Consider the following 22,510-nt stretch of genomic DNA (forward strand, 5'->3'; position numbering starts at 1 on the left):
GAGTTGGATAAGTTCATGTCCTTTGTAGGGACATGGATGAAGCTGGAAACCATCATTGTGAGCAAACTATCGCAAGGACAGAAAACCAAACACCGCATGTTCTCACTCACAGGTGGGAATTGAACAATGAGAACGCTTGGACACATGGCAGGGAACATCACACACTGGGGCCTGTCGTAGGGTAGGGAGATGGGGGAGGGATAGTATTAGGAGAAATACCTAATGCAAATGGTGAGTTAATGGGTGCAGCAAACCAACATGGCACATGTATACATATGTAACAAACCTGCATGTTGTGCACATGTACCCTAGAACTTAAAGTATATTAAAAAATTTAAATATTAAAATATTCTAACAAATCCTGAGCAATATATTAAAGAAATGAGTTGGCTGTAAATACATGGATTTCTGAGTTCTGTATTCCATTGGTCTACATCTGTTTTCATGACAGTGCCATGCTGTTTTGGTTACTATAGCTTTGTGGTAGTATATTTTGAAGTCAGGTAATATACCTCCAACTTTGTTCTTTTTGCTCAAAATTGGGCTATTTGGGATCTTTTGTGGTTCTATACAAATCTTAGGATTGTTTTTCTATTTCTGTGAAGAATGTCATTGATGTTTTGACAGGGATTGCATTGAATCTGTAGATTGCTTTGGGTAGGATGGTCATTTTAACAACATTCTTCTAATCCATGAGCAGTAGATGTCTCCATTTTTATGTTCCCTCTTCAATTTTTTTCAGTATTCTGTGGTTTTTTACTATAGATATTTCTTACCTCCTTAGTTAAATGTATTTCTAGGTATTTTTTGCAGCTATTATAAAGGACAATGCTTTCTTTTTCAGCTAGTTCATTATTGGTGTGTAGAAAGGCTACTGTTTTTTATGTTGATTTTTGCATCATACTGAGTTCATTTATTATGCAAAAACTTGCATCATACTGAAAAATTTATCCAAAAATCGGCATTCTTTGTATGTTGATTCTGCAACTTTACTGAATTCATTTATCAGTTCTCGGTCTTTTGGTGAAGTCTGTAGGCTTTTCTAAATGTAAGATTATATTGCCTGCAAACAAGAACAATTTGACTTCTTCTCCAATTTTGATGCCCTTTTTCTTCCCTAATTGCTCCGGCTAGGACTTCCAGTACTGTGTTAAATAGGAGTGGTAGAAGTAGGCACCCTGTGTGCCAGTTCTTAGAGGAAAGGCTTTCTTCTTTTCCACATTCAGTATAATGCTAGCTGTGGGTTTGTCATATATGGCCTTTATTGTTCTGAGTTATGCTGCTTCTGTGTTTTACCATAAAGGGATGTTGAATTTTTTTTCTTTCTTCATCTTTTTTATATATACTTTAAGTTCTAGGGTACATGTGTGCAACGTGCAGGTTTGTTTCATATGTATACATGTGCCATGTTGGTTTGCTGCACTCATTAACTCATCATTTACATTAGGTGTATCTCCTAGTGCTATCCCTCCCCACTTCCCCCACCCCACGACAGGCCCCAGTGTGTGATGTTTCCCTTCCTGTGTTCAAGTGATCTCATTGTTCAATTCCCATCTATGAGTGAGAACATGCAGTGTTTGGTTTTCTGTTCTTGTGATAGTTTGCTGAGAATGATGGTTTCCAGCTGCATCCATGTCCCTACAAAGGACATGAACTCATCCTTTTTTATGGCTGCATAGTATTCCATGGTGTATATGTGCCACATTTTCTTAATGCACTCTATCATTGATGGACATTTGGGTTGGTTCCAAGTCTTTGCTATTATGAATAGTGCCACAATAAATATACGTGTGCATGTGTCTTTATAGCAGCATGATTTATAATCCTTTGGGTATATACCCAGTAATGGGATGGCTGGATCAAATGGTATTTCTAGTTCTAGATCCTTGAGGAATTGCCACACTGTCTTCCACAGTGGTTGAACTAGTTTACAGTCTCACCAACAGTGTAAAAGTGTTCCTATTTCTCCACATCCTCTCCAGCACCTGTTGTTTCCTGACTTCTTAAATGATCACCATTCTAACTGGTGTGAGATGGTATCTCATTGTGGTTTTGATTAGCATTTCTCTGGCCAGTGATGATGAGCATTTTTTCACGTGTCTGTCGGCTGCATAAATGTCATCTTTTGAGAAGTGTCTTTTCATATTCACCCACTTTTTGATGGGGTTTTTTTCTTGTAAATGTTTTTTTCTTGTAAACATTGAATTTTATCAAATGCTTTCTCTGCATGTCTTGATGATCGTGTGGTTTTTGTCCTTCATTCTGCTGATGAACCATCCTTGAGTCCGAGATGAATCCCACTTGATCATGGGGAGTGATCTTTTTGATGTGTTCTTAGATTTGGTTAGCTAGAATTTTGTCAAAGATTTTTGCATCTATGTTCATGAGAGATACTGGCCTGTAGTTTTTGTGTGTGTGTCCTTGTCTAGTTTTGGTATCAGGACAGTGCTTGGTTCATAGAATCAGGAAGAATTCCCTTCCCTTCAATTCTCGGAATAGTTTGAGAAGAATTGGTATGAGTTCTGTAAAAGTTTAAAAGATAGCTGGGCAAGGTGGCTCATGCCTGTAATCCCAGCACTCTGGGAGGCCAAGGTGGGCAGATTACTTCAGGACAGGAGTTCGAGACCAGCCTAGCCAAGATGGTAAAAGTCTATCTCTACCAAAAATACCAAAACACCAAAAATTTTGGTTAAAATACCAAAAAATTAGCTGGGTATGGTAGTGGACACCTGTAATTCCAGCTACTTGGGAGGCTGGGGCAGCAGGATCACCTGAGCCCAGAAGGCAGCAGTTGCAGTGAGCTGAGACTGCACCACTGGACTCCAGCCTGGGTGACAGAGTGACGCTCTATCTCAAAAAAAAAAAAAAATATATATATATATATATATATATATATAAATTTGAAGGATATCTAGTCCTAAGTTGTAAAGTGTTTCTGTTGATACTATTTATACATCCATTGAAGCTATATTGTTTTATTCTCTGAATGTTGGAGGTAGAGGGGCAGGAAGTACTATCTACTCTTACAAACAGTTTTATTATAATCAAAATAGTCAAAACAACCACAGTAGCACACACACACAAAGAAACAAAACATCTTTCCCCGAGGGTAGGTGGGTTAATGAAAACCTTTCCTCTTTTAATGAAATGAAGTAGGAATTACAAAGATTGGATTAGATTTATCTTATCTCAGTCCTGAATTTCAGACATTCTAAAATTAGAAAAATATAAGAAACCAGGTGTGGTGGTATGCACCTGTAGTCCCAGCTACTTGGGAGTCTGAGGCAGGAAGATCACTTGAGCCCAGGAGTTCAAGGCTATGGCGAGCTATGACAGTCACTGCACTCCAGCCTGGGGGACAGAGTTGAGACCCTGTCTCTAAAAGTATATATGAGACCAGGTGTGGTGGCTCATACCTGTAATCCCAGCACTTTGGGAAGCTGAGGTGGGCGAGTCACAGGGTCAGGAGTTTGAGACCAGCCTGGTCAACCTAGTAAAATCCCGTCTCTACTAGAAATACAAAAAATTAGCCTGGCGTAGTGGCAGGTGCCTGTAATCCCAGCTACTTGGGAGACTGAGGCAGGAGAATTGCTTCAACCCAGGAGGCGGAGGTTGCAGTGAGTTGAGATTGTGCCACTGTACTCCAGCCCGGAAAACAATGCGAGACCATCTCAAAACATATATGTGTGTATATATATATATATATACACACACTTTAGTCTCACCCGCAGATTGACAAATCGAAGCAATCCTAAATCCACTTTTATTTTTAATTGACAATAATTGTATATATTTGCGGGGAACAATGTGATGTTCTGATATATGTATATACTGCAGAAAAAAAACTAACATGTCCATCGCCTTAGTTACTTTTTGTGGTGAGGATGTTTAAAATCTACTTTTAGCAATTTTGGAGTGTATATTAATACATCTTTTCTTGAATTCCATGGCAGGTTAAATACATCATTATTAACTCTAGTTGCCATGCTGTGCAGGGGATCCCTAAAACTCATTTCTCTGATCTAACTGAAACTTGTTTGTATCTTTTCATCAACATTTCCTTTTTCCCCATTTTCCCCCCAGTCTGGCAACCACCATTCTACCCTCTGCTGCTATGAATTTGATTGTTTTAGAATCCGCATAATTGAGATCCTACTAAATCTTTTTTTTTTTTCTGGGGGTGGGGCGGGGGGAGGCGGACAGAGTTTTGCTCTTGTTGCCTAAGCTGGAGTGCAATGCCACAATCTCGGCTCACTGCAACCTCTGCCTCCCGGGTTCAAGTGATTCTCCTGCCTTAGTCTCCCGAGTAGCTGGGGTTACAGGTGCATGCCACCATGCCTGGCTAATTTTTTGTATTTTTAGTAGAAATGGGGTTTTACCATGTTAGCCAGGCTGGTCTCGAACTCCTGACCTCAGGTGATCTGCCTTCCTCGGCAGTAGCGTCTTAAGCCTAAGTACTTGTGTGCTGTAACATACTGTTCTGCTCAGGACATCTCGGTCTGTCGGGTAGCTTTAGAGCAGGTGGTGGTCAGGGTTCCCATGCATGTTCTGTGCCAGCCCTTCTGCCTCACTTGTTGCTTCACTGAAACCCCACAGTAATCCTTGAAGAGGCAGGTACTCTGATTTCCAGCTTCCAGAGGAGAGCCCAGCCTTAGATGTTCAGGTACTTTCCATGGGGATGTATGATGAAGGTTGCAGAAGGACTTGAACTTGGAGCTGTTGCTCTGCTCTGCGGATCACTACAGGAGGCATCGACAGCCTCTTAGAGTTGAGTTACCTATGAGGAAAGCAACCCTCAGCCTTGGTACCGTGACACGTGGATCTAATTCCCTGCCTTAGCTGCTGTTGGCTGCAATGTTATTAGCAATCCGTTGTGGCAGAAAGCTCCCCGCGGTAGAAAGAAAAAGAAAGAATTCAGGAAAAAGCCATATTCGCTCCTCCAGGAAGTTGGTCAACCCATGACAGTTGTCCAGGGACTGTCACCTCGCCACTCGTTTCAGTGACAGTTGTCCAGGGACTGCCACCTCTCCACTCTTCAATGACAGTTGTCCAGGCACTGCCACCTCTCCACTCTTCTCAGTGACAGTTGTCCAGGCACTGCCACCTCTCCACTCTTCAATGACAGTTGTCCAGGCACTGCCACCTCTCCACTCTTTTCAGTGACAGTTGTCCAGGGACTGCCACCTCTCCACTCTTTTCAGTGACAGTTGTCCAGGGACTGCCACCTCTCCACTCTTTTCAGTGACAGTTGTCCAGGGACTGCCACCTGTCCACTCATTTCAGTGGCAGTTCTCCAGGGACCGTCACCTCTCCATTCTTTTCAGTGACAGTTCTCCAGGGAATGCCACCTGTCCACTCTTTTCAGTGACACTTGTCCACGGACTGTCACCTCTCCACTCATTTCAGTAACAGTTGTCCAGGGAATACCATGTCTCCACTCTTTTCAGTGACAGTTGTCCAGGGACTGTCACCTCCATTCTTTTCAGAGGCCCTTCCCGTAAAGAGGGTATTTGTGATAACCTGTTTCCTGCGCCTCGGGAAAACGTGTACCCACAGGTATCGCCTCATCTTGTAAAGCAAATTATTAAATCAGAACAGGGTTAGAAATAGTCAAACCTGGTGGGGTGCGGTGGCTCACACCTGTAATCCTAGCACTTTGGGAAGCTAGTGGATCACGAGGTCAAGAGATCTAGACTATCCTGGCCAACATGGTGAACCCTGTCTCTACTAAAAACACAAATTAGCTGGGTGTGGTGGTGCACACCTGTAATCCCAGCTACTCAGGAGGCTGAGGCAGGAGAATCGCTTGAACCTGGGAGGCACAGGTTGCAGTGGGCCGAGATTGCGCAAGTGCACTCCAGCCTGGTGACAGAGCGAGACCCCGTCTAAAAAAAAAAAAAAAAAAAAAAAAATTCAAATTTGGCTGGGTGCAGTAGTTCAAGCCTGCAATCCCAACACTTTGGGAGGCCAGGGCAAGAGGATTGCTTGAACCCAGGAGTTTGAAACCAGTCTGGGCAACATAGTGAGACGTTGTCTCTACTTAAAAAAACAAACAAACAAACAAAAAAAGCTGGTGCAGTGACAGCAAGTCTGTGGTCCCAGCTACTAGAAAGGCTGAGGCAGGAAGATTGCTTTAGCCCAGGAGTTGAAGGCTGCAGTGAGCTCTGTCTGCACCGCTGTACTCCTGCCTGGGCAACAGCAAGACTCAGTCAGGAAAAAAAAAAAAGGAAAAAAACCCCTCATTGAATAGATTTTAGCTACCATGACATCTCTAGGCTCTTGTCTCCCATCTCTACCCTCCTTTAAATATTTTCTTCTGTGTGTTTTATAAGTTATCTTCTGACTCTCCTAATTAATTGAAGTAATCTCAGCAAGCCCATCTTAAAACTTTCCCATGGAAAGAACCGTAGGCAGAAGGAAAGACAGGGGCTAACTACTGGGGACGAGTTTGTCCCTGCAGGTGAGGGAGTATAAAGCAGGTGCCCTGTCTAAGTGAGCAGAGCAAAAAATCAGTGTTAAGAGAACCTGCCCCCCTGAAGGCTGATTTTTTCCCTTGGTGGATGGTTCCAGGTCCAGGGAGGTGACTTGACAGGACCTTACTGCGTATCTGCAAGTGTAGCTCAAAAACTATAAATGCACAGATGTCAAGCAAGGGTGACCTCACACCAATACTGCCCCTCAGAAAATGACAAGCTGCTGTCTATGTGAGTCTTTAAAATGTTTTGCTACGTGGTATTCCTTCGATTGCTTTGTTGTCTACCACAAAGTAATGGTGGGGGCAAACAAGATTTGCTCTAACTGGCCAACCAGTACTGGTTGTCACTATTTATAGAGCTCTTATAATGACAAAGAAATTTGAGAGATTTAGGAATTATTCCTGGGATCTTAAAACTGCTACATTTTGATGTCATCATAGACCAGGCTTCTTGACAACTTAGAGAAGCAATTCATAGCAGAGGTCCTGGATGCTCATCTGTAAAATGAGTTAGCAAATAGGGGTAGAATTGGTCCTGATGGTGACTTACGACGTTAATCTTTCCATGTGTGCGTTAGCCATTTGCGTAGCTTCTTTGGAGAAATGGATATTCAGACCCTTTGCCCATATGAAATTGGATTCTTTGTCTCCCTATTACTGCATGTATATTATCTAGATGTAAATCCCTTATCAGATATGACTTTCAAGTATTTATCAGTTTATTTTTACACCAAGACTGTTTACTGTGTTTATGGAACTCGATGTCAACAGACGTAACAGAAATCAGCTGATGGAAGAATCCTGTAACTGGCTACTAGTAACAGTAGGAATCTATTTGCCAGTGGTTTTTTGTTTGTTTTTTGAGACAGAGTTTGTCTTGTCCAGGCTGGAGTGCCATGGCGCAGTCTCAGCTCACTGCAACCTTCGCCTTCCACATTCAAGTGATTCTTCTGCCTCAGCCTCCTGAGTAGCTGGGGTTACAGGCATATGCCACCACTCCTGGCTAATTTTTTTAAATATATTTTTAATAGAGATGGAGTTTCACCATGTTGGCCAGGCTGGTCTCGAACTCCTGACCTCAAGCGATCCACCTGCCTCGGCCTCCCAAAGTGCTGGCATTTCAGGCGTGAGCCACTGCGCCCGGCCACAGCCAGTGTTTCTGAGTACGACATACTAGCCAAGAGCATCTGTGGCATGCATGTCCAATTTTACTCTAAGATGCTGTTTGGGAACTAAGGGTACAGAAAACAAAATATCCCAGCACTGATGTTCTAGTAACGGGATAAACAGATACTGTGGCAACAAATGCTTCATCCAAGAAGAATTAAAAAGCGAGAAGGCTGCTCATCTAGTGAGGTGACTGACATTAGTTGTATCAACTCTAGGATTTGCTGCAAGATCCTCTTGAATCTTGTCACTCTTTCCACAGGTCCTACTTGCTCCATGTTACCAAAGAATCCACTTTTCCCCCAAAACCTGAGTTCTCAGCCTTGTCTCAAGATGGAAGGAGACAAATCACTCACCTTTTCCAGCTACGGGCTGCAATGGTGTCTCCACGAGCTAGACAAGGAAGAATTTCAGACATTTAAGGAATTACTAAAGAAGAAATCTTCAGAATCGACCACATGCTCTATTCCACAGTTCGAAATCGAGAACGCCAACGTGGAATGCCTGGCACTCCTCTTACATGAGTATTACGGAGCGTCGCTCGCCTGGGCTACGTCCATTAGCATCTTTGAAAGTATGAACCTACCAACCCTCTCGGAGAAAGCAAGGGATGACATGAAAAGTAAGTGAGACTTGGGGCAAGTCCAGGGCAGGGAAGGTGATTTCAGGTTCTCACGGGAACAGGGGAGGATCATTGTTCAGTAACCGGGTCCACCTCTGCAGTGTGAGTCTGAGCTGTGAGAAGGATCTCATTGGTCATCGTCATTGGCTGGAAATTAGTGCAGTCTCTAGCCTGTAAAGTGACGGAGGAGGGAGAAAAATGGGTAGACAACGGCTCCACTCACATGGACTTCCACTGAAGTTAATAGGATTTGAGGTGTAAGTGCTAAGCTTGAGTGGCACTATCACGGGTCTGTCGTGAGACTTTGGGAACGTCTCCTTCTGTTCTAACCCTTGGTTCCCACATCTTGGAACAGGAAATGTGATACTGTGTATGCCATTGCAAAAGTTCAATAATGCAATGAGTTAGAAAGTGGCTAAGAACCTCGTTGGTTGAGAACGCTAATAGTGGTTCGGTGTGAGTTTCACACTTGGCCATGAGATGAAGGACTGAGGTTCCAGGTGCTCATCTAAACCTTGGTCTTTCTTAGACTGTTGGTGTCCATAGTGCAGCAAGAATTCAGATCAGATTCTGTGGTTATTTTAGGGTATTTAGGAGAAAGGTCATTTAGAAAATAGTAGTTCTATGTAACAAACCTGCACGTTATGCACATGTACCCTACAACTTAAAGTATAATAATAAATTAAAAAAAAAAAAAGACAATAGTAGTTCTTTTTTATCTGGAGAATCCCTTCAACTGTAGACTGAAAACAAATCCCTTGACTGAGCCCCTGAATTGGCCCTACAAATACAGGTGTGGACTGGACGCGGTGGCTCTCAGCTGTAATCCCAGCACTTTGAGAGGCTGAGGTGGGAGGATCACTTGAGGTCAGGAGTTCAAGACCAGCCTGGTCAACATGGCAAAACCCCGTCTCTACTTAAAAATACAAAAAATTAGCCGGGCGTTGTGGCACATGCCTGTCATCCCACCTACTTGGGAGACTGAGGCAAGAGAATCGCTTGAACCCAGAAGGCGGAGGTTGCAGTGAGCTGAGATCATGCCACTGTACTCCAGCCTGGGCAGTGGAGTGAGACTCTCAAAAAATGTATATACACATATATACACATATATACGTATATTATATATACACATATACGTATATTATATATACACATATATACGTATATATACACATATATGTATCTATATATACATATATTTATACACACATGTATATGCACATACATATTTATATACATATATTATATATACACACATTTATATGCACACATATACACATATATACACATTTATATACACACATATACATATATTTATACACACATATATACACACATATATACACATTTGTATATACATATATATTTACATATACACACATACACCCATATATTTATATACAGATATATTTATATACACACATATTTATACACATATATTTATATACACACATATATACACACATATATTTATATACACATATTTATATATACACATACAAATATGCACACATGTATATTTACACACATATATACATATACATGTATATATACATGTATATATATACACATACATATACACACACATATACACACATACATACACACATATATTTATATATACACGTTTATATATACACAGATGTTTATATAGACACACATATATTTATATAGATACACACGTACATTTTTATATATATTTATACACACACAGGTGGCATGCCTGCACATCAGTCACCTGATGCAGCTCAGCAGCGTTCGCTGTAAAGCACTTCAAGAGCTCTGTCTTCTGAACTTGGAAGAGGCCCCGTGTGGAGGGCATGTTGGTATTATTCACAGGAAGAGGGCATAAAAATTAGAGCTGGGGTTTATCAAGTCAGCACTGCAGTGAAACTGTCATGCCCCCCATCTGACTCTCAACCCCACCCAATGAAATGGGTTCCCCGTGGCTGAAGCTGTAGTAGAGGATCTTCCAAGTTACATAACTTGACCAACTTCATGGGCTAATACGTGACAAAGATGAGATTCGTTGTTAACGTTCATCTACCGTGGCATGTGTTTGAATTCTCATGTCAAGTGTCAGAGAGCTGCAGCTTTCTGTGAGGTAGAGAGAGAAAATGGATGATATAGGCCAGGTAGGGGTGGTTCATGCCTGTAATCCCAGCACTCTGGGAGGCCAAGGTGGGTGGATCATTTGAGGTCAGGAGTTCGAGACCAGCCTGGCCAACATGGTGAAACCCTGTCTCTACTAAAAATATAAAAATTAGCTGGGCATGGTGGCACACTCTAATCCCAGCTCCCTGGGAGGCTGAGGCAGGAGAATCACTTGAACCTGGGGAGGTAGAGATTGCAGTGAGTCAAGACCAAGCCACTGCACTCCAGCCTGGGCAACAGAGTGAGACTCCATATTAAAAAAAAAAAAAAAAAAGATGTTATATAAAAATGTCTTATGGCCGGGCAGTGGCTCAGACCTGTAATCCCAGCATTTTGGGAGGCCTAGGTGGGCGGATCACTTGAGGTCAGGATCTTGAGGTCAAGACTAGCCTGGCGAACATGGTGAAATCCCGTCTCTGCTTAAAATACAAAAAATTAGCTGGGCTTGGTGGGCGCCTATAATCCCAGCTACTCAGGCTGAGGCAGGAGAATCGCTTGAACCTGGGAGGTAGAGGTTGCAGTGAGCCAAGATTGTGCTATTGCACTCCAGCCTGGGCGACAGAGTGAGACTCTGTCTTAAAAGGGAGAGAGAGAAAACTGCAGTTCCTATTCCAGATTACAGGGAAGTCTAGAGTCACTTCCTAGAAGGAGTGAGCTTTAGGCTTAGGCAAAGGAAAAGGAGTTGGCCAAGTTGTCTCAGCACGGGAGAGAAAAACATGCTGAGCATCAAGTAGGGACGTTCCAAAGCCTTTAACGGAGGGCTTGGCTGGGCCACGGAGAAATGAGCAGGAGATAAAGATGGACGGACTAGAAGTCAGATAACATGGCATCTTGAAAATGTTTGCAATAGTAAGTAGAAGCAATTACATAGTTTTAAAGGGGCGGTAGTAGAAATAATCGAACTTTTATTTCAGCACTGTTGCAAAGTGTTGAGTGACCCAGAGGGAGTCGTGGACAGACGTAGGGAGACGGGTCTGAGATCTTTGTCGTGTCCATGAGATAAATAAAGGTGGCTTAGCATAGGGTGATGGCACAGAAAGAAGGAGAAATGGAAGATGCTTCAGAAGTATACAAGACAGTTTTTCAGAACTAAATTCAGAGAGAGAATACAGTGTCCTGGGTGACCCCCAAGTTTCTAGCATGATAAACTGAGTGGATGGGGTTCCATGACCTCACCCCATGGAAGAGATGTTTTGCGAAAAGTAGATTGGGGGGTGGGTAGTCAAGGTTGGATCTTCTATGTTGAAGGCCACCTGTATTTGGGTAACTCATAGTAGACACGTAGTGAGTCATTGACTAAACTGGGTCTGGCATTCAAGACAGGTCTTGAGGCCGGGCGCAGTGGCTCACGCCTGTAATCCCAGCACTTTGGGAGGCCAAGACGGGTGGATCACGAGGTCAGGAGATCGAGACCATCCTGGCTAACACGGTGAAACCCCGTCTCTACTAAAAAATACAAAAAAACTAGCCAGGCGTGGTGGCGGGCGCCTGTAGTCCCAGCTACTCAGGAGACTGAGGCAGGAGAATGGCATAAACCCGGGAGGCGGAGCTTACAGTGAGCTGAGATCAGGCCACTGCACTCCAGCCTGGGCGACAGAGCGAGACTCCATCTCAAAAAAAAAAAAAAAAAAAAAAACAGGTCTTGAGGACTGAAAAGAAACAATCACTATGATTAACCTCATTGTGTGACTTACCCAAGGCCATCCAGCAAAACTGAGGTCAGAGAATTCTTTATAAACTTCAGCACACTGAAGTGTGCCGCTGCTGGCACAGGAAGGTCTGACTCCGTGGTCTCTGTTATAGGCCAATCATGGAATAAACTGAGATCCTGAGGTTTGGCTTGGTTCCCCTCCATAATTCGGGCACAGGACATTCTTGTTCTTGGCTTGGGTAATTACAGTGACTTCATTGAGGCCAATCTCCCTTTTTCTTTGTCTTGTAGGACATTCACCAGAAGATCTTGAACCAACAACGACTGGCCAAGGACCAAGCAAGGAAGAAGTGCCAGGTGAGTGGGGTGGAGTTGGGGGAAATAAGATGTGCTTAAAGACACATGGCAGCCAGTTTGCGTCTCTAGGGGTTAGAACCATGACTTCCAGTAGTCCAGTGTCCTTGCTAGTCTCACTACCCTGCCATTAGCTGACCGGATGGGTTCTGAGGACCTGGTAATTCTGGTCTTTCTCTTTCCAAATTCAAGAGTTCTGTGACCTGGGGCCAGGCTCGGTGGCTCATGCCTGTAATCCCAACACTCCGAGGTGGGTGGATCACCTGAGGTCAGGAGTTCCAGACCAGCCTGGCCAACATGGTGAAACCCTGTCTCTACTAAAAATACAAAAAATTTAGCCAGACGTGGTAGCAGGCGCCTGTCATCCCAGCTACTCAGGAGGCTGAGACAGGAGAATCGCTTGAACCCAGGAGGCAGAGGTTGCGGTGAGCCAAGATCGCACCACTGCACTCCAGCCTGGGTCACAGAACGAGACTCTATCTCAAAAAAAAAAAAAAAAAAGAGTTCTGTGGTCTTAAGGCTTTCTTACAACTTGAGGACTTCCCATCATCTTCAGTTTGGGTAACCTTATGACCCTGCTATGACAAGCTCCTCCCAATAACCCAGTTTGGGGGCTTTGGTGGAAAGAACCAGATAGCATGAAACCAGATTCAATACAATTCCCCAAACATCTGAGCACTGACCACGTGCCAGCCACCACTCTGTGTATTTACAATACATCGTTGGCTGAAGCACACGTGTTCATGAAATTCACACGTTGTGGGACAGGAAAGACAAACCAAAAAACTAAGATGAGATGACACCAGGGAAGGCAAAATACATGGGGAGAAAGGCAGGCTTGTGTAGACAACATACATCCTTCACTGCTACCTGCACCACCACCGTCTTGCTCATCTCCCAGCAGCCAGTGTTGACTGTGAAACCTAATCTGGTTTGGAAGGGGTTGAAACCAACCTCTGTTTGGATGGAGCTTTGCTCAGGCTGTGGGTGGGAAAGATCTATTAAAAGCTAACATCTGAGTAACTGGCATCTGAGTCAGAGGCTCTGAGTCCCAAAGGTTCGGCATTGCTCAGTTTGATGTCAATCCAGGCTTCACAAGGTGAGTGTGACGTGTTATCCTTCATGTGATAAAACTGTGTCTTAGACGGCCGGGTGCGGTGGCTCACGCCTGTAAACCCAGCACTTTGGGAGGCCAAGGCGGGTGGATCGCCCGAGGTTGGGAGTTCAAGACCAGCCTGACCAACATAGAGAAACCCCATCTCTACTTAAAAAAAAAAAAAAAAAAAAAAAGGTACAAAATTAGCCGGCATGGTGGCGCATGTTTGTCATCCCAGCTACTCGAGAGGCTGAGGCAGGAGAATCGCTTGAACCCGGGAGGCGGAGGTTGCAGTGAGCTGAGATCGTGCCATTGCACTCCAGCCTGGGCAACCAGAGTGAAACTCCATCTCAAAAACAAAACAAAACAAAAAACACTGCGTCTTAGGGGTTTTATAAGTTACTGAATGGTGGCTTAGAGATAGCGTAAAATAAACACACAGACTAACCTTGACAGTGGGACTGAAACAAACCTGGCAAAAGCCGAGGGTCTTGCTGTCAGCCACATTAAGAAATCCCTCTGAACTCCTCCTGGACACAAGAACTACCGCTTCTCCAGACCCTGTGGATCACGCACTGTGCCAGTGTGTGAGAAGCTCATGCTTCTCAATCCTATGTGGTAGTGACGGTCATTAGTTGTCCGGTGAGACCCAGAAGCTCAGTGGCACGCTAAAATCTCACATGGTTACATTGAGGCAGGGCGGGCTTGTGCCGGAAAGACCTGACTCCAGGTGTTACCTATGTGCAAAGGCTAGGGCCATCAGAGACAGACACGCTACCCTCAAGAAGCTTACGTCATAGGGGGTCACAAGCTTTCGTCATCACTAATTGGCTGGGTATGGAAAGATGTCCCTCGAAGGTTGGGCACGGTGGCTCATGCCTGTGATCCCAGCACTTTGGGAGGCCGAGGTGGGTGGATCACCGGAGGGTGGGAGTTTGAGACCAGCCTGATCAACATGGGGAAACCCCGTCTCTACTAAAAATACAAAAAGAAAAGAAAATAGTCAGACGTGGTGGCACATGCCTGTAATCCCAGCTACTTGGGAAGTTGAGGCAGGAGAATCACTTGAACCTGGGAGGTAGAGGTTGTGGTGAGCCAAGATTGCGCCACTGCACTCCAGCCTGGGCAACAAGAGGTTAACTCCATCTGGGAGGGAGTTAAAACTAAGCCAACCTAATAAATGCAGCTGTTTATCAAGCTATAGAATCAAATGTATATGCATATAATAGTATATTATTTGGCATAAAAAGGAATGATGTGACTGGACAAGGTGGCTCACACCTGTGATCCCAGCACTTTGGGAGGCTGAGGCAGGCAGATTGCTTGAACCCAGGAGTTTGAGACCAACCTGGGCAATGTAGCAAGACCCCATGTCTACAAAAATTGAAATCGGCCAGGTGTGGGAGTGAGCACCTGTGGTCCCAGCTACTTGGGAGTCTGAGGCAGGAGGATTGCTTGAGTCCAGGGGGCTTTTGAGGCTGCAGTGAGCCATGATTGTGCCACTGTGCTCCAGCCTGGGTGATAAAACGAGACTGTCTTAAAAAAAAGAATATATTAATACGTGCTATAAGATGGATGGACCTTGAAGACACTAGGTTAAGTGAAGGAAACCATCACAAAAGGATACATATTGAATGATTCCATTCATATAAAATGTCTAGAATCAGCAAATCCATTTAAATACTAAAAGTAGATTAGTGGTTGCCTAGGGCTGGGGTGAATGGGGAAACCTAGAGGGTGAGGACTAAGGGCAGGGATTCTCTGAGGGTGATTAAAACATTCTAAAATTGTAGGGATGGTTATAATCTGAATATTCTCAATCACGATTGCACACTTTCAATACATGAATTGTATGGTTTGTGAAATTTGTTTCCATAAATCTATCACAAAACTCTGGAGAAGGCAATAAGATACATCCATCTGAGGTCAGCATTGTACATATGACTCCAAAGCCCGGAGACAGATTTGCCCAAGGGAGATCAGTCGAGAGAAAGTCTGATTTTTTTTTTTTTTTTTTTCTAGACTGAGATGTCATCTTTGTGTTAGATCTTTTTTCTTTTTCTATTTCTTTCCTTCTCCACCTCCCCACCCCCACCCACACACACAGAGTCTCACTCTGTCACTCAGGCTGGAGTGCAATGGTAGGATCTCAGCTCGCTGCAACCTCTGCCTCCTGGGTTCAAGCGATTCTCCTGTCTCAGCCTCCTGGGTAGCTGGGATTATAGGCACCCGCCTCCACGCCTGGCTAATTTTTGTATTTTTAGTAGACAGGGTTTTGCCGTGTTGGCCAGGCTGGTCTCGAACTCCTGACCTCAGGTGATACACCCACCTCAGCCTCCCAAAGTGCTGAGATTACAGGTTTGAGCTACTGCGCCTGGCCTAGATGTTATAAATTCTATATAACTTCAGATTCTTTCATCTCTTATATGACAAATCTATTTAGTCTAATAGATCAAATGTATTATGATGCTCACAACATAGCTCCTAATGGAAATCCACCCCCACAAGGAAAGCTGTTCCTCCCCTAGTGGCTTTTTTTTTTTTTTTTTTTTTTTTTTTTGGACAGTCTTGCTCTGTCACCCAGGCGGGAGTATAGTGGTGTGATCTTGGCTCACTGCAAGCTCCACCTCTTGGATTCATGCCATTCTCCTGCCTCAGCCTCCCATGCAGCTGGGACCACAGGCGCCCGCCACCACGCCTGGCTAGTTTTTTTGTATTTTTTAGTAGAGACGGGGTTTCACCGTGTTAGCCAGGATGGTCTCGATCTCCTGACCTCGTGATCCACCCACCTTGGCCTCCCAAAGTGCTGGGATTACAGGCGTGAGCCACCGCACCTGACTTTTTTTTTTTCTTTCCAGATAACTAGATGCAGGTTTACATATCATAAAATCTTAAGAATACAGTTCAAGAATTTGTAAACATGAAATAATCACCACAGTCCAGTCTTAGGACTTTTCTATCACCCAAAAAAACATCCTTCAGGAAAGACAAAAGAACAAGGTGGAGAAAATTGTCCTGTTTTATTTTTGCATAATTTGGAATGATCTTAAAATTACTTTCCCTGAACATGTTACTGTAGTGAATGACACTGACAGACTTCTTTCTAGTGTTAAATCATTCTTGCTTTTCTGGAATACATGTGACATAAGCAGCATTACTTACCTTTGATACACTTCTGGACACAGTTTGCTGATAAATCACTTCGAATTTGGCATCTGTGTTTGAGTGAACCGGTCTGTAATCTCTTCATATACTTTGCTTGCTTTTTTAAAGTTGAGAGAAAACTCACATATCATAAAATTCATCCTAATACAATTCAGTGTTTTATGTATTAACAAGGTTGTGCCACGATCACTGCTATCGAATTTCGGGACATTTTCATCACCCCAGAAAACCACATACCTATTAGCCGTCATCCCCCCACACCCAAGCCCTGGAAATCAGCCATCTACTTGGTGTCTGTGATTTTTGCCTTTTCTGGACCTTCCATATAAATGAAACCGGATGCTTTGTTGTATTTTGCAACTGGCTTCCTTCATTTAACATAATACCTTAAAGATTTGTGAATATCATAGCCTGTTTCAGGACTTCATAACTTTTTGTAACTTTTTATGGCTAAACAGTATTCTTGCCAGGCGCAGTGGCTCACGCCTGTAATCCCAGCACTTTGGGAGGCTGAAGTGGGCAGATCACGAGATCAGGAGATCGAGACCATCCTGGCTAACACGGTGAAACCCCATCTCTAATAAAAATACAAAAAATTAGCCTGGTGTGGGGGCAGGCGCCTGTAGTCCCAGCTACTCGGGAGACTGACGCAGGAGAATGGCGTGAACCCGGGACATGGAGCTTGCAGCGAACCCAGATTGTGCCACTGCACTCCAGCCTGGGTGACAGGGTGAGACTCTGCCTAAAAAAAAAAAAAAAACAGTATTCCATTTATGTATATAAATATATATAAAACACTTCTTGTTTGTTTATCACATAATGGACTGGACATTTGGGGGTTTTTTTTGTTTGTTTTTGCCATTATGAGTGATGCAGCTATGGATTCTCACATGTGTGTTTGTGTAGACGTGTTTTCGATTCAGGGAGGCGTATACCTAGGAGTGGAATTGGTGGGTCATATGGCAACTGTGTTTAACTTTTTGAGGAGCTGCCAAAGAGTTTTTCTAAAGTGACTGCACCATTTTGCATCCTCACCAACACCTTAATGAAAGCTACAGTAACATTTGCTCCTCTGTTTTTTATTGTAACTATCGTAGTAGGTATGAAATATGCACTGTGGTTTTGATTTGAATCTCCCTAATTATGTTCAGAATCTTTTCATGTGCTAACTGGCCACTTCTGTGTCTTCAGAGAAATGTATATTCAAATCCTTGGTCCATTTTTAACTTTATTATATTGTTGATTTGCAATAATTTACTAAGGTTCTATCCAGATTATATAGAGACATGATTTACAATATATATTTCCCTGTTCTCTGGATTGTCTTTTCACACTCCTGATGTCCTTTGAAGCATAGCGGGCTTTAATTTTATGAAGATAAATTTATTTCCTTGATTGATTGTGCTTTTGGTGTTATATCTTTAAAAAATTACTTAACCTGGCTGGGCACGGTGGCTCACGCCTGTAATCCCAGCACTTTGCGAGGCCAAGGCAGTGGATCATGAGGTCAGGATATCCAGACCATCCTGGCCAACATGGTGAAACCCCATCTCTACAAAAAATTAGCTGGGCATGGTGGCACATGTCTGTAGTCCTAGCTACTTGAGAGGCTGAGGCAGGGGAATCGCTTGAACCTGGGAGGTGGAGGTTGCAGTGAGCTGAGATTACACCATTGCACTCCAGGCTAGTGACAGAGCAACACTCCATCTCAAAAAGAAAAAAAAAAAAATTGGGCTTAACCCAAAATCAGAAGGTTTATACCAATATTTTCTCTTAAGGATTTTGTAGTTACAGCTCTTAAAAACATTTAGGTCTTTAAACATTTTGAGCTAATTTTGTATATGGCATGAAGTAGAGGGCTCAACTTCATCCTTTTGTGTGTAGATAACCAGTTCTCCAGCAATATTTATTGAAAACACTATTCTTTCTCATTGTCTATATTCTTGTCTAAAATCATAGATATGTGGGATTACTTTTAAACTTTCAAGTCTATTCCGTTGATCTCTATATCTGACCTTATACCTGAACCACATTGACTTTAATTACTGTTGCCTTATAGTTTTGAACTCAAAGTGTGATTCTCCAACTTGACTTCAAGATAGATTGGCTATTCTGGGTCTCTTGAATTTCCATGTGAATTTTAGTATCAATCAGCTTTAAAATTTCTGCAAAAAAGGTAGCTGGGATTTTGATAAGATTGCATTATGTCATGTAGACTAATATTGGGTATATGACACAGTAACAACATTGTCTTCAACCGATGGACACATGGTGGTCTTTCCATTAATTTAGGGTTTTCTTAATTTTTTTTGTTATGTTTGTGGCTTTCAGGATACAAGTCTCTCATTTGTTAAATTTATTCTGAAATATTTTGTTCATGCTATTATAAGTGGAGTTCTTTTTTTTTTTTTGTTCGTTTGTTTGACAGAGTTTTGCTCTTGTTGCCAAGGATGGAGTGCAGTGGCGTGATCTCGGCTTGTTGCAATCTCTTCCTTCTGGGTTCAAGCAAATTTCCTGCCTCGGCCTTCCAGTAGATGGGATTACAGGCACATGCCACTACACCTGGCTAATTTTTTTTGAATGTGTAGTAGACATGGGGTTTCACCATGTTGGCCAGGCTGGTCTCAAACCCCTGACCTCAAATGATTCACCTGCCTCAGCCTCCCATAGTGCTGGGATTACAGGCATGAGCCACTGTGCCAGGCCAAGTTGTTCATTTTATTTTGTTTACTGCCAGTGTATAGAAATACTTTTGATTTTGAATAGTCTGATCTTGAATCCAGGGCTTACGTTACTGGCACACTCTGCCCTGGCACTGAGCCAGTGGTTCTGTCCTCTAAACTGGTCAGAAAATATGGCAAGGCTAAGTTTATCTGGGGTGACCAACATCTCTGATTTGAATAATATACATAGTATGTTTGTGTTTCTTCTTCTCCCTTCTCTTTTGCAGGAATTTCACAAGCTAAGCGACAAGAGAGTGCCACAGCGGCAGAGACAAAAGAACAAGGTGAAGGAAATAGATTTATTCATTTGTTGCCCTCCTGGAAGAAAGCTGGGTGAGAGAAGTCCATGCAGTTCAAATGACGGGGAAATCTACTTTCCCTTTCTTCATTCTCATTTGTCTCTGGTGTGTCCCTTCCCTAAGAGATCTTGGGATCAGCACCATGGACAGAACCTTGCATGTTCTCTGATTCTTTCCACTACTGTTTTTTGATTTTTAACTGAAAAATAAGAGTTGTGTATATTTATGGGGTCATGAGGTTTCAGTACATGTATATATTGTAGAATGATCAAATCGGAGTAACTAGCGTATCCATCACCTCAAATATTCTTTGTGCTGAGAAAATTTTATTTATTTTGAGATGGAGTTTTGTTCTTGTGGCCCAGGCTGGAGTGCAAAGGTGGGATCCTGGCTCATTGCAACATCTGCCTCCCGGGTTCAAGCGATTCTCCTGCCTCAGCCTCACGAGTAGCTGGGGCTACAGGAGTGCACCACCACACCCGGTTAATTTTGTATTTTTAGTAGACACGGGGTTTCTGCATGTTGGTCAGGCTTGTCTCGAACTCCCGACCTCGTGTGATCTGCCCGCCTCAGCCTCCCAAAGTGCTGGGATTACCAGCTTGAGCCGCCGTACCCAGCCATGCTGAGAACATTTAAAATCCTCTTTTAGCTATTTTGAAATATACATTGTTATTAACCAGTCACCACTGTTGTGCAGTAGAACACCAGAACTTACTCCTCCTGTCTAGCTGTAACTTTGTACCTGTTGACTAATGTTTTCCACCTTTCCCGGGCCACTCTCTGCCCCACCAGCCTCTGGTAACCACCGTTCCACCTTCCAATTCTGAGTTAGATATTTTTAGGTTCCAAATGTCAGATCCTCTGGTACTTCTCTGTGCCTGGCTTACTTCACTTAACATAATGTCCTCTAGGTTCCTCGACGTTGTAGCAAATGACAGAATTTCCTGTGTGTTTGGGCTGAATAACCCATTGTGTATATATACCACATCTTTTTTGTTTTGTTTTGTTTTGAAAGGGATTCTCGCTCTGTCACCCAGGCTGGAATGCAGTGTCACAATCTCAGCTCACCACAACCTCCACCTCCTGGGTTCACACCATGCTCCTGCCTCAGCCTTCTGAGTAGCTGGGACTACAGGCACCCACTACCATGATGCCCGGCTAATTTTTGTATTTTTAGTAGAGACAGGGTTTCACCGTGTTGGCCAGGATGGTCTCAATCTCTTGACCTGGTGATCCACCCACCTCGGCCTCCCAAAATGCTGGCATTACAGGCGTGAGCCACCGTGTCCGGCCAAAATCCTTTTCATTTCTTTAAGGTCGTTAGTTGTGACCCTCTTTGATTCCCGACTGCAGTAATTTTAGCTGTCTGTTTTTTGTTGTTTTTTGTTTGTTTGTTTGTTTGGTCAGTCTGGGTAAAGGTTTGTCAATTTTGTTCTTTTCAAAGAACAAACTGCTGGGTTTGTTTTCTCTATTGTATTTCCATTCTGTATTTTGTTTACTTCTGTTCTTTATTCCTTTTCTCTGTCCATTTTGGGGTTAGTTTGCTGCTCACTAACCCCAAAAGAGGTTCTTTGCTGCTTTAAGGTGGGAAGTTATGTTATATTTCAGATCTTTCTTGGGCATTTATAGCTATAAATTTTCCTTTATGCATGACTCTATACACCGTAAATACTGCTGTGTTTTGTTTCCACTCATTTCAAAGTATTTAATTCCCTTTTGTTTCCCCGCTTTGACCTATTGAGGATCGTATGGCTTCACTTCCATGTATTTCGAAATTTTCAGATTTTTTTACTGATCTCTAATCTTATTTCATTGTGTTAAGAGAGCATACTTTGTATAATTTCAAAGCACATCAACTTGAAACATGTTTTATGCCTGATATGTCTATCTTGGAGAAGGTCTGTTTGCAGTTGAGAAGGGCATATTTTCTGCTTTTGGGTGGAGCGTTCGCTCGATATCTGCCTCCACTGTTTTCCACGTCGGTACATAGCATTACTATATGCCTGGTCATTTACACCAAAAGCTTCAAGTCATTTCTTTTTCTGGTTTGCTTTTGAGATGGAGTCTCACTCTGTCTCCCAGGATGGAGTGCAGTGGCGCAATTTTGGCTCACTGCAACCTCCGCCTCCCAGGTTTAAGCAATTCTGGTGCCTCAACTTCCTAAGTAGCTGTATTTTTTAATATTTCTTTTCTCCACCTTATATCTAGCAAATCAGAAAATCCCATGGTCTCTACCTGTAATATATGACCCATTTGTTCACAGTTCTTCCCATCTGCTGTATTTAAAGGCATTTCATTTGCATCTCAAACACAATTCATTTTTACATACAATCCATTTTTCATACAATAACCAAGGTGATCTAAAAATTTACATCTGTAACTTTACTCCCATGCTTAAAAATCCTTAAATGGTTTTTATTCTGTTTGTGATTTTTTGAAAAATAGATAATTTTTCTCTAATTTACAAGACAAAGTCCACCCTAATGATTATTCTTTAAAATGGCAAATCTAAGGCCGGGTGCGGTGGCTCACGCCTGTAATCCCAGCACTTTGGGAGGCCGAGGCGGGCGGATCACAAGGTCAGGAGATCGAGACCACGGTGAAACCCCGTCTCTACTAAAAATACAAAAAATTAGCCGGGTGCGGTGGCGGGCGCCTGTAGTCCCAGCTACTCAGGAGGCTGAGGCAGGAGAATGGTGTAAACCCAGGAGGCGGAGCTTGCAGTGAGCCGAGATCGCGCCACTGCACTCCAGCCTGGGCGACAGAGCGAGACTCCGTTTCAAAAAAAAAAAAAAAAAAAAAAA

The 22,510-nt window shown here is 43.1% G+C and overlaps 1 protein-coding gene across 6 annotated transcripts in view; it reads left to right on the top strand.

Moving 5' to 3' along the window:
- The window catches only part of NLRP5 (NLR family pyrin domain containing 5), a 69,575-nt gene that overhangs the window by 7,935 nt on the left and 39,130 nt on the right, over positions 1-22,510 (top strand). For 3 of the 6 annotated variants that reach the window (XR_013408587.1, XM_077976206.1, XM_028838413.2), the window contains exons 2-4: positions 7,905-8,264; positions 12,361-12,426; positions 19,635-19,691. Coding sequence is in view for 5 of the 6 variants with exons in the window: in XM_077976206.1 (XP_077832332.1) it covers positions 7,919-8,264; positions 12,361-12,426; positions 19,635-19,691 (469 nt within the window). In the remaining variant the exon portion in view is untranslated. 6 annotated transcript variants of the gene reach the window in all.

The sequence above is a fragment of the Macaca mulatta genome, chromosome 19, assembly GCF_049350105.2.
Source record: "Macaca mulatta isolate MMU2019108-1 chromosome 19, T2T-MMU8v2.0, whole genome shotgun sequence".
NCBI lineage: Eukaryota > Metazoa > Chordata > Mammalia > Primates > Cercopithecidae > Macaca > Macaca mulatta.